This window comes from Scyliorhinus torazame, chromosome 10 (assembly GCF_047496885.1).
Source record: "Scyliorhinus torazame isolate Kashiwa2021f chromosome 10, sScyTor2.1, whole genome shotgun sequence".
NCBI classification, from domain to species: domain Eukaryota; kingdom Metazoa; phylum Chordata; class Chondrichthyes; order Carcharhiniformes; family Scyliorhinidae; genus Scyliorhinus; species Scyliorhinus torazame.
This window is the reverse complement of record NC_092716.1, coordinates 139,095,506-139,108,776: the sequence shown is the minus strand read 5'-3', so window position 1 is coordinate 139,108,776 and position 13,271 is coordinate 139,095,506. Positions and strand designations below refer to the sequence as shown.

Genomic DNA, 13,271 nt, shown 5'->3' with positions numbered 1-13,271 from the left:
TTGGCCGAAGTCCCGCCGATAAATTGCCTGTCCCGCCGGCGTAAATTAGAGTACCTAGTTACCGGCGGGACAAGGCGGCGTGGGCGGGCTCCGGGGTCCTGGGAGGGGCGCGGGGCGATCTGGCCCCGGGGGGTGCCCCCACGGCAGCCTGGCCCACGATCGGGGCCCACCGATCCGCGGGCAGGCCTGTGCTGTGGAGGCACTCTTTCCCTTCCGCCATGGCGGAGGCGGAAGAGACTCTCCCCACTGCGCATGCACGGGAAACTGTCAGCGGCCGCTGACGCTCCCGCGCATGCGCCGCCCGGGGATGTAATTTCCGCCCCAGCTGGCGGGGCAACAAACGCCGTTTCCGCCAGCTGGCGGGGCGGAAATCCCTCCGGCGCCGGCCTAGCACCTCAATGTTGGGGCTCGGCCCCCAAAGATGCGGAGCATTTCGCACTTTTGGGGCGTCGCGATGCCCGTCTGATTGGCGCCGTTTTGGGCGCCAGTCGGCGGGCATCGCGCCGTTTGGGGAGAATTTCGCCCCTGATGTAAAGTTTAAGCGACTCTTTGTAAAAAAAACTTTCCTCTCATTTTAATTCATGGTATCCTGGGCGAAATTCTCCTACCCGCCCCGCCACATTTCTGCGTCGACCGGCCGGCGGGAGTCTCCGTAACACCGGCGGTCAATGGGGTTTCCCACTGTGGGGCAGCCCCACACCGTCGGGAAACCCCCCGGTGCCGGCAGAACGGAGACTCCCGCCGGCGGAGAATGACGCCCCTATTCCTATAAAATTAGATTTAGCTTACAAAGGATTAACTTCCAGAGGTACAGTTTTTGACTTGACATTTAAAATAATTTAGGTTATTGCATAGGGTGGCCAAACATCTTACATCACCTTTGAGACAATTAAGTACTTTAGGTTGATTCCTAAGTATTTTTCATCATTTTGATTTTCATTCAATTCCTCACCGGGGTATTGTCTAAGCAGGATGTAATGCTCCTGCACAAATTTTAGGCATTTCATTCCAATTGGCAACTTTTAGTGATAGTTCAGCTAATCCTTGACCCATAAATTTGTTGAAGAGCTTTTAAGGCTGTCTTTATTTTCTTTCTTTTTGCAAAGAGAGAGAGTTGATATATATTGGAGAGATATGAATGTACACAGATGTGTGAATGTACAGTCTGTAACAGATGAATTTCAGACTCTTTCGATTAGAAATTGGGCAGCACGGTAGCACAGTGGGTAGCACTGTTGCTTCACATCTCCAGGGTCCAGGTTCAATTCCCAGCTTGGGTCACTGTCTGTGTGGAGTCTACACATTCTCCTCGTGTCTGTGTGGGTTTCCTCCGGGTGCTCTGGTTTTCTCCCACAAGTACCAAAAGACGTGTTGATAGGTAATTTGGACATTCTGAATTTGCCCTCTGTGTACCCGAACAGGCGCCGGAATTTGGCGACTATGGGCTTTTCACAGTAACTTCATTACAGTTTTAATGTAAGCCTACTTTTGACAATAAAGATTATGGTCAGAGAATCGCCGGGGGGCGCCATGAATCCCGCCCCCACCGGCTGCCGAATTCTCCGGCACCGGGGTTTTGGCGAGAGCGGGAAGGGCAGTGCGCTGGCCGGCGGCTGCTGGCAGCGGCCCCCCGGCGGTTCTCCGGCCCACGATGGGCCAAGTGGCAGGCCATTTTCGTCGGGCTCCGCCGGCGTAAATCACAACAGGTCCTTACCGACGGGACCTGGCTCCACGGGCAGCCTTCAGAGTCCTCGGGGGGGGGGGGGGGGGGGGGGGGGTGGGGGGGGGGCGCGTGGGGGGATCTGGCTCCGGGGGGGTGCCCCCATGGTGGCCTCGCCCACGATCGGGGCCCACCGATCCACGGGTGGGCCTGTACTGTGGGGGCACTCTTTCCCTCTGCACTGGCCGCTGTCAACCTCTGCCATGGCCGGTGTGGAGACGAACCCCCCTGCGCATGCGCTGGGAAGACGCCAGCATACGCTGCGCTCCCGCGCATGCGCCAACTCACGCCGGCTGTCGGAGGCCCTTCGGCGCCAGTTGGCATGGCGCCAAGCCCATCCGCGCCGTCTGGCGCGGCGCCAAACACTTCAGCGCCGGCCTAACCCCTGAAGGTGCACAGGATTCCGCACCTTCGGGGCGGCCCGATGCCGGAGAGGTTCACGCCACTCCTCGGCGCCGAAGTGGCCCCCCCGCCGGTTCGCGGAGAATCCCGCCCTATTATTGTTAGAAATTACAAGCTTTTAAGTTTTCTTTACTTGTATATTAGTAGAGTCGCATGATTTTATTATTTTTTTGTGTGGGAGTGGTAAGAATTGGATGAATTTCATTGTAAAACTATATTCTGATCATTCATATTTTTATATAAAATAAATCTGTTGGTTTCTAATCATGATTCATCCCACTAGAATTTTTTTGTAAACATAAATTTTGTGGGTGGGATTCTCCTTACCGTGGACTAAGTCCCCACGCCAGTGGGAAAACCGCCGCGAACCACTCTGGCGTCAACAGTCCCCGAAGGTGTGGAATTCTCCACAATTCTGGGGGCTAGGTGGATGCCGGAGGGGATGGCGCCGCTCCACCTGGCGCCGAAGGGACTGCGCGAGTTCATGCCTGCACCAAAGAACCGGCGTGATCCTGTGCATGCGCAGAACCGCATGGCGGAGCCCTACAGGGGCCGGCGCGGAAGGAAGAAGTGCCCCCACAGCATGGGCTCGCCAGCAGATTGGTGTGCCCCGATCGTAGGCCAGGCCACCATGGGTTGGATCCCCCGCGCCCCCCCCGAGGACCGCCCCCGCCGACTTACCTACCAGGTCCTGCCGTGTGGGACAATGTCTCACCCATGCTGGCGGGACTGGCCAAAAACGGACGGCCGGCCCATCAGGGCCCGGAGAATTGCTGCGGGGGGGGGGGGGGGGGGGGGGGGGGGGCGCTGCCACGGCCCTCGACCGGCGTGGCGGGAATCCCGCCCCCACCTGAAAAATGGCGCCGGAGAATACATCAGCCGCCGTCGGGGCGGGATTCGCGCTGCCCCCCCGGGGATTCTCCGACCCGGCGGGGTCAGAGAATCCCGCTAAGAGTGTCCAATTCATTTTTTCCTATTAAGGGGCAATTTAGCATGGCCAGTCCACCTACCCTGCAATCTTTGGGTTGTGGGGGCGAAACTCACGCAAACACGGGGAGAATGTGCAAACTCCACACGGATAGTGACCCAGAGCCGGGGTCGAACCTGGGACGCCGGCGCCGTGAGGTCGCAGTGCTACCCACTGCACCACTGTGCTGCCCTCCACTAGAATGTTTTTAGCCTTTGGTAAAGACAAGAGACTACAAGTGCCAGAATGTAAAAGATCATGAAACCCAGTATGATCATATATATGGGTTAAATATTACGATTCTAAGAACATTCTGTTATTTGAATAGATATTGAATGGTAACCCAGACCAGGAGGAAGGCAAGGTCAGCTTTTTGAGTGTGACCAGAGACATGGAAGGAATCTCTTTGCCATCCCCAGGGAATTTGAAACAAGGATCAATAGTTAAAGTTGATTTTGCAGTAGAACAGCATACAGCATCATACTTAAAAATAAGCAACACTGCTGTTTTCTAAATGATTCAACTTCCTGTGCTTGTTAAAATACTTTACAGTTTCTCTCATTAGTCGAACCATAACTTCAAACCGATCCACATCACATAAACTGCACTTCCCTCAGGATTATCATATACTAGGGCAAAGGTCAGAGAACATTTTTGTAATTATTGTGAATCCAACGTTTTGATCCATTGCTTACATATGTCAAGAGATTAGTCAAAGCAATTATTATCAGTTCATCAGCAGAACGTGTTGAATTAGAAGACTCATCTTAATATAAGTCTAATACTGATACTTCCTCAACAGATCTTTTGATAAACATGCTTCTGTGATTCTGTTTGGTGATATAAATAAATCCTGAAGATTTACTGAATTAATTGACCAACATACTCTGAGCCCCTAAAATACTGGTAACTCTCCTTTAAAAAAGTGGCAAGGTGCCTGCAGCAAATTGTATAGGGATTGGCTCCTACCTGTTACCAGTGGTAATGTCGCTTTGGCTCCATTAATAAAAACATTCCCATTATCTTTAAAAATAAGAATCTGAAAATTAAACCAAAAATTTTAGATGAATGCAGCACAGTAAACATTTAAGGATGAAATGAAGAAATGATACAGTTGTTTTTATTCGCGAGGTAAGTATCGTTTTCTCATTAGGAGCTATATTAAAAAGACAAAGATGCAGTCACTGCTGTGGGAAAGAATAAGAGAGGAGATGAGACAAGCAATAATGACTCGGGGATGGCATGATTGGGTTTTAAAAGTGTGAAATGTGCAGGAGGGAGAAAAATTGAAGGAGTGCCAAAATTGTGAGGTATTGTGCAAACAATGGAGCAGAGCAATGAGTTTTCCCTTCAGTGAGGGGTGTGTTGGACAGTGTAAAAGAGGAAGGATCAGAGGAACACAGGCTCAGAAAGTATAAATAAAATAGAGAAGGAGGTAAAAAAGATTACAATGGAATGAGATATACGAAGCGAGGAGATGACAGAAGAATTGCCTTTTCTTGTATCAAAATGCATTCTGACAAACACATGGATAGGATTGGTATAGAGGAATACGGCACAAGGAAGTGCTGAGGGTTTTGGCAACGTTTGGGGTCATGATTGGTAGAGGATTGGAGGGCCGAAGAGCCTGTTCCTCTGATGTATTGTTCTTTGTTCAAATTGAAAAGTTACGTGAGTTTAGTAGGCCACAGATGAGCCCGAATCAAATCGGTGAAAGAAAACAATTTTTATCGCAAAGCAATTATGAGCATGATCAACTGGCCATGTGCCATTGGAATCGGAGCAGGATGCAGCTGGTAAATGCCAGGAGCGGCCTTCCCCGGGATTCCCGACAGCCGTTACGCCTCGTGAGATCTAACCAGATCTCGCTGGATGTCGCAATCAGAGGGCGGGGCCCAGTCTCCGATGGTTAAGTGGGTTTAAGAACCATATTAACCTTGCTGATGCTGGAAATTCCGGTCCCACGCCAGTGCACGGGTTTCCCGGCGGCGAGGAGATACCGCTGGAGAGCTGCCTCGCCCGCCGAAAATCAGCTGCGGGCTGATCAGTAAATCCGGCCCTTAGAAACATTTCCGTTAAATAATGCCCTAAATTTACAATATACATCAGGGGCGGGATTCTCCGACCCTCCGCCGGGTGGGAGAATCGCCGGGGGTTGCGCGAATCCCGCCACCCGCCGTCCTCCCAATTCTCCTGCCCCCCAAAAACCGACCCGCTGTGAGTCGTGCCGCCTGCCTCGGAGAATGGCGGGGTCCGACGCGACTGAATGGGCGCCAGGGCCGCCCAAATTCTCCGGCCCGCGATGGGCCGAAGTCCCACCCGTCTGTAGCCGGTCCCGCCGGCATAAATTAGAGTAGGTGCCTTACTGGCGGGACCTGGCAGCGCGGGCGGGCTCCGGGGTTCCTGGAGGGTCGGGGGGGGGGATCTGGTCCCGGGAGGTGCCCCCACGGTGGCCTGGCCCGCGATCGGGGCCCACCGATCCGCGGGTGGGCCTGTGCCGTGGGGGCACTCTGTTTCTCCGCATCGGCCGCTGTGGTCCTCCGCGATGGCCGATGCGGAGACGAACCCTCCCGCGCATGCGCGGGGATGACGCCAGCACGCGCTGGTGTTCCCGCGCATGCGCCGACTCATGTCGGCAGGCGGAGTCCCTTCGGCGCCAGTTGGCGTGGTGCTAAGCCCGTATCCCGTCAGCCGGCGGTGCGCCAACTACTCTGGGGCGGACCAAGCCCCTGAAGGTGCGGAGGATTCCGCACCTTTGGGGGGCTCTGCGTCCTACCGGGAACCCCCAGCCCCGCCGGGTACGGGAGAATCCCGCCCCATAAGTCTTGTGCAGGTTATGACAGCGTGGTCGATTGAGCATTGCAGCATCAATATATGTTAGCGATGCGAATGTATACAGACCTATACAGAGCAAAGTTTATTGTGGGAAATAAAAGATCATGATTTGAGAGAAACATATTGGCATAGATTGAAGATTGGCTACCCAACAGGAACAGAGTTGGCATAAATGGGTGTTTTACCAATTGGCAGAACATCACTAGTGGTGTGACACAGGGATCAGAGCTGGGGCCTCATCTTTTTACAATTTATTTAAATGACTTGGTTGAAGGGCCTTTAGGTATGTTTGCTACATTTGCTGATGACACAAAGATATGTAGGAAAGTATGTTGTGGAGAGAATGTAAGGAGGCTACAAATAATATAGATAGGTTAATTGAGTAGGCAAAGATCTGGCAAATGGCATATAATGTGGGGTAAAGTGAAATTCTCAATTTTGGCAGGAGGAATAAAAAAAAGCTTATTATAAAAGTTGTAATAGATTGCAGGGCTCTGAGATGCAGAGGCAACTGAGTGTCCTAATGTGCATGAATGATAAAAGTCTTGTAATTCGGCAAGTAATTCGGAAAGCTAAGGCAATATTATCATTTATTGTGAGAGGATTGAATACACAAGTCGGGAAGTTGTGCTTCAGTTGTGCAGGGCACTGGTGAGTCCACATTTGGAGTATTGTGTACAGTATCAGTTGCCTTATTTAAGGAAAGATGCTAATTTATTGGAAACAGTTCAGAGCATTTTACCAGACTAATACATGATTGTCTTATGAAGAAAGGTTGGACCCGACTAGTCCTGTACACACTGGAGTTTAGAAGAATAAGAAGTGACTTGGTTGAAACATATAGGGCGCAATTTTATGGCCATGCTGAGCCTGAAAAACAGCATGCTGTGACACAGCTTGGCCAATAAAAGCCGGGGACCCTACTCCTGGGGTCTAACCAGCTTGCAAAACCTCAGGAGATCGAAAGCAACCTCATGACACATTGCAATGTAAATCCTGTCCATTGTGGGCAGAATCATTTATTAGAAAATCTGTATATTAAAGCGAGACAGCTAGTCTCACTTTAATACATAGAACATACATAGAACATAGAACATACAGTGCAGAAGGAGGCCATTCGGCCCATCGAGTCTGCACCCACCCACCTAAGCCCCCACTTCCACCCTATCCCCGTAACCCAATAACCCCATCTAACCTTTTTGGTCACTAAGAGCAATTTATCATGGCCAATCCACCTAACCTGCACATCTTTGGACTGTGGGAGGAAACCGGAGCCCACGGAGGAAACCCACGGAGAACGTGCAGACTCCGCACAGACAGTGACCCAACGGGGAATCGAACCTGGGAATCTGGCGCTGTGAAGCCACAGTGCTATCCACTTGTGCTACTGTGCTGCCCAATGTGCAGGTTCCCGAGTTACCCAAGACATAGGAACTATCTCCTTCAGCTCGGAGACCTAATGCGAGCGCTGATCAGACTGGTCTTCAGAAATGGGGGTCTCCCTGGGGATCGGAGGCCGCACATTCCCCCCCTGAGGTCCCTTATCTAATGCAAGTGCCGTTTTATAGCCTTGTGTTTCTCGGCGCTACGAGCGCCGGGTTACACAGAGCTAAACGTGCTCGCTATGGGGCTTTGTTTCCTTTTAGTAAAATCTCGCCCATAAGATCCTGAGCGGTTTTGACAGGGTGTTTCCTCTTATGGGAGAATCTAGGACGAGCGGTTACGATTTAAAAATAGGGGCCGGGATTCTCCCCTACCCGGCGGATTTCTCCGCACCTTTAGGGGCCAAGCCCTCACCTTGAGGAGCTAGGCCTGTACCGGAGTGGTTGGCGCGCCGCCGGCCGTGGGAAAGGCCTTTGGCACCACGCCAGCCGGGGCCGAAAGGACTTCGCCGGCCGGCAGAAATCCGCGCTTGTGCGGGAGCGTCAGCGGCTGCTGACGTCATCCCCGTGCTTGCGCAGGGGGGGGGTGTCTCTTATGCGTCGACCATGGTGAAGGCTGTGGCCGAGGCGGAGGGAAAAGAGTGCCCCCGAGGCACAGGCCCACCCACGGATCGGTGGGCCCCGATCGCGGGCCAAATGGGCCCGCGCCCCCCCAGGACTCCGGAGCCCGCCTGCGCCGCCTAGTCCCACCGGTAGGAGAGGTGGTTTGATTCTCGCCGGTGGGACAGGCATTCCAGCAATGGGACTTCAGTCCATCTCGGACCGGAGAATCGCGGGGGGGGGGCTGCCGACCGACGCGGCGTGATTCCCACCCCCACCGAATATCCAGTGCTGGAGAATTCGGCAACCGGCGGGGGCGGAATTCACGCCAGCCCCCGGCGTTTCTCCGACCTGGCGGGAGGTCGGAGAATCCCACCCCTGGTGTTGTCCATTTAAAATGGAGATCAGTGAATATTCTCCACTCAGAGGGCCCTGAGTCTTTGGAACTCTCTTCCTGTGAAGGTAGTGGAAGCAGTATCTTTGTCTATTTTTAAGGTAGACAGGAATAGGCTCTTGGTAAGTAAAGGAGTGAGAGGGTATCAGGAGTAGATGGAGTGCAGATTTGAGGGTACTATCAGATCAGCAATGATCTCATTAAATGGTGGAGCAGACTCTAAGTGCTGAATGGGTGACTCACTTCTTGGGCGTCATTCTCCGACACCCCGCCGGGTTGGAGAATGGCCGTTGGCCGCCGTAAATCCCGCCCCCGCCCCCGAGTAAGTCTCCGCTCCCGGAGATTGGGCGGGGGCGGGAATCCGGCCGCGCCGGTTGGCGGGACCCCCCCGCTGGATTCTCCGGCCCGGATGGGCCGAAGTCCCGCCCAGGAATTGCCTGTCCCGCCGGCGTAAATCAAACCTGGTATTTACCGGCGGGACCAGGCGGCGTGGGCGGGCTCCGGGGTCCTGGGGGGGGGGGCGCGGGGCGATCTGACCCCGGGGGTGCCCCCGCGGTGGCCTGGCCCGCGATCGGGGGCGGGCCTGTGCTGTGGGGGCACTCTTTCCCTTCCGCCTCCGCCACGGTCTCCACCATGGCGGAGGCGGAAGTGACTCTCCCCACTGCGCATGCGCGGGAAACTGACAGCGGCCGCTGACGCTCCCGCGCATGCGCTGGGAAACTGACAGCGGCCGCTGATGCTCCCGCGCATGCACCGCATTTCCGCGCCAGCTGGCGGGGCAACAAACGCCATTTCCGCCAGCTGGCGGGGCGGAAATCCCTCCGGCCCCTCAATGTTGGGGCTAGGCCGCCAAAGATGCCAGTCTGATTTGCGCCGGCTTTGGCGCCAGTCGGCGGGCATCCCGCCGTTGGGGGAGAATTTCGCCCCTTGTTTGTGTGTTTTTATGTTTGATGGTGCATTCACCAAGATTCACCAAGATAGCTACTAATTAGATTTGCCATGGTATCTAAAGAACTTACATTGTGCTTGTGATCAGTTGTTAACACCAGTGTTTTTAAGCAAGTTTCCGTTGTTACTTTTCCACATGGAACTATTTCTGCATGCAATGTGTACTGTTGATTATCACAGTCCTGTTAACAGATAAAAATGAAGATGGTTATTATCTGTCAACTGAGATTCAGGAACAGGAATGACAAAACCAAAACAGTGCTTGATGTGGAATAGATTGCTGCAAGGTTAGTCAGTCCTTTTTTGATTCAATCCTATGAAAAAAGTTTTATTTACTTAAACATAGTAATAAACATAGTTTTTTAACATCAGTGGCCATATTCTGAACAGCATAAACCATACAGCCTTAATCTGATTGCCACAGGATATTGTTAGGACTTTAGACTGTTTCCAGATTGAAGTGAACATGTTAGAAATTGAATATATAAGAACGCTAAAGAAAGTTATGATTTGTCTTATCAAATATAAATTATACTTTTGATACCCATGCGTGGGTATTTTACGTGGTGCAGCTGCTAGCCCCCCACCGGGCAGAGCACCGGGGGGCCGGCGCCGACTTTTTTGTCGGAAGACTAGATACATGCTCCGGACATAGCTTTAGAATCGGATAATACAGACCGATGGCTTTCACAATGAGTCATCCAGATTCAAACTTCCTTCTCTCTCCACAAATACTGTCAGGCCTGCTGAGATTATCCAGTATTTTCTGTTTTTGTTATTATTGTGGCTTATTTGAGGTTTTGACCTGGATAGCACGGTAGCATAGTGGTTAGCACTATGGCTTCACAGTGCCAGGGTCCCAGGTTCGATTCCTGCTTGGGTCACTGTCTGTGCGGAGTCTGCACGTTCTCCCCGTATCTGCGTAGGTTTCCTCCGGGTGCTCCGGTTTCCTCCCACAGTCCAAAGATGTGCAGGTTAGTTGGATTGACCGTGCTAAATTGCCCTTAGGTTAGATGGGGTTACTGGGTTACGGGGATAGGGTGGAGGTGTGGGTTTAAGTAGGGTGCTCTTTCCCAGAACCGGTGCAGACTCGATGGGTGAATGGCCTCCTACTGCACTGTAAATTCTATGAAATTCTATGAAATACTGCTGTTCCAGTTCTGTGGGATCAGGAGCCTGTGTTGATCTTTCTGAAAAACGTCAGGGATTTTTCACTAAATAATTTCAACAAAACATTATGGGTGGGATTATCCGATTGCCGACGGCGAAATCGCATTCGGCGATTGGGCGGAGAATTCCTTTTGACGCCTAAATCGGGTGTCGCGCCTATTTTTGGATGCTCCTCCCCCTCCAATACAGCATCATCGGTAAGTATGCCGCACGCTGTTGGGACAGCCTCAGGACGTTACCTGAAGGCCATCCCCTGATGTTCCCCCCTGATGGGCCGGCTTCCCGACCAAGTGGATGATTTGTGGTCTGGGGTTTCGTCAACCTCGCCTGGCTGCTGGGGACTGTGTCTGGCGCTGCCACAGTCGGGGGAGGAGCCTTTCCACTGGCCAGGGTGCTTGGGCGGGAGCAGTGGGGACTCGTGGAGGGTGGTCTGGTGGTGACGAGGGGGGTTATAGGGGGCACTACCTGGCAGGCCGGGTTCACGCCCGACCGCTGCAGGTCGCCGACTTTTTTGTCGTAAGACTAGATACATGCTCCGGACATAGCCTCAGAATCGGAGAATACAGACCGATGGCTTTAACAATGAGTCATCCAGATTCAAACTTCCTTCTCTCTCCACAAATACTGTCAGGCCTGCTGAGATTATCCAGTATTTCCTGTTTTTGTTATTATTGTGGCTCATTTGAGGTTTTGACCATACAAAAACAGCTTTGGAATTGATTATATAAGTTCAAATTTTAGTTTACTATCTTGCCATTTTATGATAATATCAGTTTGATTTGCAGATGCCAAAGCATTGTAACAAGCACAGAAGATGGATTACAACAACTAGTAGATAGACGAGTAACAGCATGAACTTTGGAATGGAAGTAAACTGCGACAAAACCGAAGTGACACATATCTCAAATCATTAAGAAATATCCATACATCAGAGAAGGAAAAGAACTGGAACAGGTGCAAAAGTGTAAGTGCTAAGGAAGCATAAGATCTGCAAGTGGAAGGTGAAACAAAAAAATAAGAACAAGGGTCACAATGGGAAAGGCTATATTTAATAAGCTAACCAGAAAGCTGAATGAATAACTGAAAAAGCAACTTGTAAAGTACTTGAATTTGAATGTTGTCTTGTATTTGTGTGAGACCTACATCTGATGGAAAGTGGACACCAACTTGTTAAATGGCTTTAATTTACGGGTTTGGAAGAGAATGGAAAGGATTAGTTGAACAGAAAAAGTAACAAATGATGAAATGCTGTGGAGAGTGAACATAGAAATTTGTTGAATGTAATGAGGAACAAACAGAATGTCTGCACAGGGCCCACCATAAGAGGAAACAGACTAGTAAAAAACATTAATAAAGGGAAGATTTCAAGGAAAAAGAAGAAGAGGAAGGAAAAGATATCAATGCTGGATGGCTTGAAAGTTGAAGGACACTATTGGAAAATGAAAAGACTGGCACAGGAAAGGAAGACATGGAAAAGATTATGAGCCAAGGATCTGCCTTCGGGGAGAGCACACTTGATAATTATGATGATGAAATTGGCATCTTCCGTCAAGTTTCCCCTGAAGTCAGGGAGAAATATCTCCCCCATTATTTATCTCCTTGCCAAAAGACATGAAATTCTCGATGGCATATGATTATGACAACCATAATGCCTCTGGCTCATTTGGATCTGAGGAATTGATTGGCTATTTTTTTTGGGCAGGGCATATATAGAGGGAGGCAGTGACATAGTAGTATTGTCATTCAACTCGTAATGCAGACACCCAGGGTAATTCTCTGGGAGCACGGGTTCGAATCCCACCATGGCAGATGGTGAAAGTTAAATTCACTAAAAATCTTGAATTAAAATCTAAGGGCGGCACAGTGGTTAGCACTGGGACCCTAGTTCAAATGTGTAGATTGCACATTCTTCACATGTCTGTGTGGGTTTTCTCTGGGTGCTCCGGTTTCTTCCCACAGTCCAAAGATGTGCTGGTTAGGTGGATTGACCATGCTAAATTGTCCCTCAGTGTTGAAAGGTTAGGTGGGGTTACGGGGAGTGGGCCTAGGTAGAGTGCTCTTTCGGAGGGTCGGTGCAGACTTAATGGGCAGAATGATCTCCTTCTGCACAGGAGGGATTCTATGATCAGGATTCTATAACAGCAGGGTCCAAACTTAACATGTACATAAATACACTTTCTACCAGGTGTCACTGAATAGTGATCAAGAACTAGAAGTATAGTCTTCTGCACAAGTGCAATAAACAAAGGGGTGCATCAGAGAGTTCTCTTTTGCTGAAAATGTTATCTCCTTAGGAGATGAAGTAGGTTGACAAGAATCTTAGATTAGGCTCAAGAGAGAAAACAACTTCTACTTGCTCCGTGCTCTGAGGTGATCATATACACACCAATGATGTAAGGCTGACTGAGTTTTGTCATGTTGTTCTGCTTTCTGCACTCTGCATAAATCAGTTATATTTGGATTCAATCCCAGCAAACACAAGTGGTGCCATAGCCCACTACTCCATATGAAAACATCAGCAAAAGCTCCTACTTTAATTCATAGAATCATAGAAAAGTTACAGCACAGAAGGAGGCCATTTGGCCCACCTTGTCCATGCCAGCCCGAGGACACCCAGGTGCCCTTTCTAAACCCATCTTCGTGTACCCGGTACCTTTTAAACAAGTTTAGGGTCTTTGCCTCCACCACCAATTTGGGCAGCGAATTCCAGACTCCCACTACTCTCTGCGTAAAAATGTTTTTCCTCCTCTACACCTTCTGCCACTTATCCTGAATCTCTGTCCCCTGGTTCTAGAATTCTCCACCAAGGGAAACAATTTGACCCTGTCCACTCTATCTCTTCCCCTCATAATT

The 13,271-nt window shown here is 50.8% G+C and overlaps 1 protein-coding gene across 1 annotated transcript in view; it reads right to left on the bottom strand.

Annotated features, from left to right (window-relative positions):
* The window catches only part of LOC140430256 (uncharacterized), a 99,895-nt gene that overhangs the window by 51,561 nt on the left and 35,063 nt on the right, over positions 1–13,271 (bottom strand). Inside the window, exons 9-10 of the mRNA XM_072517682.1 lie at positions 9,320–9,430; positions 4,059–4,128 (exon numbers count right to left, since the gene is read on the bottom strand). Of these exons, the coding sequence (XP_072373783.1) occupies positions 4,059–4,128; positions 9,320–9,430 (181 nt within the window). The remainder of the gene's footprint in view (positions 1–4,058; positions 4,129–9,319; positions 9,431–13,271) is intronic.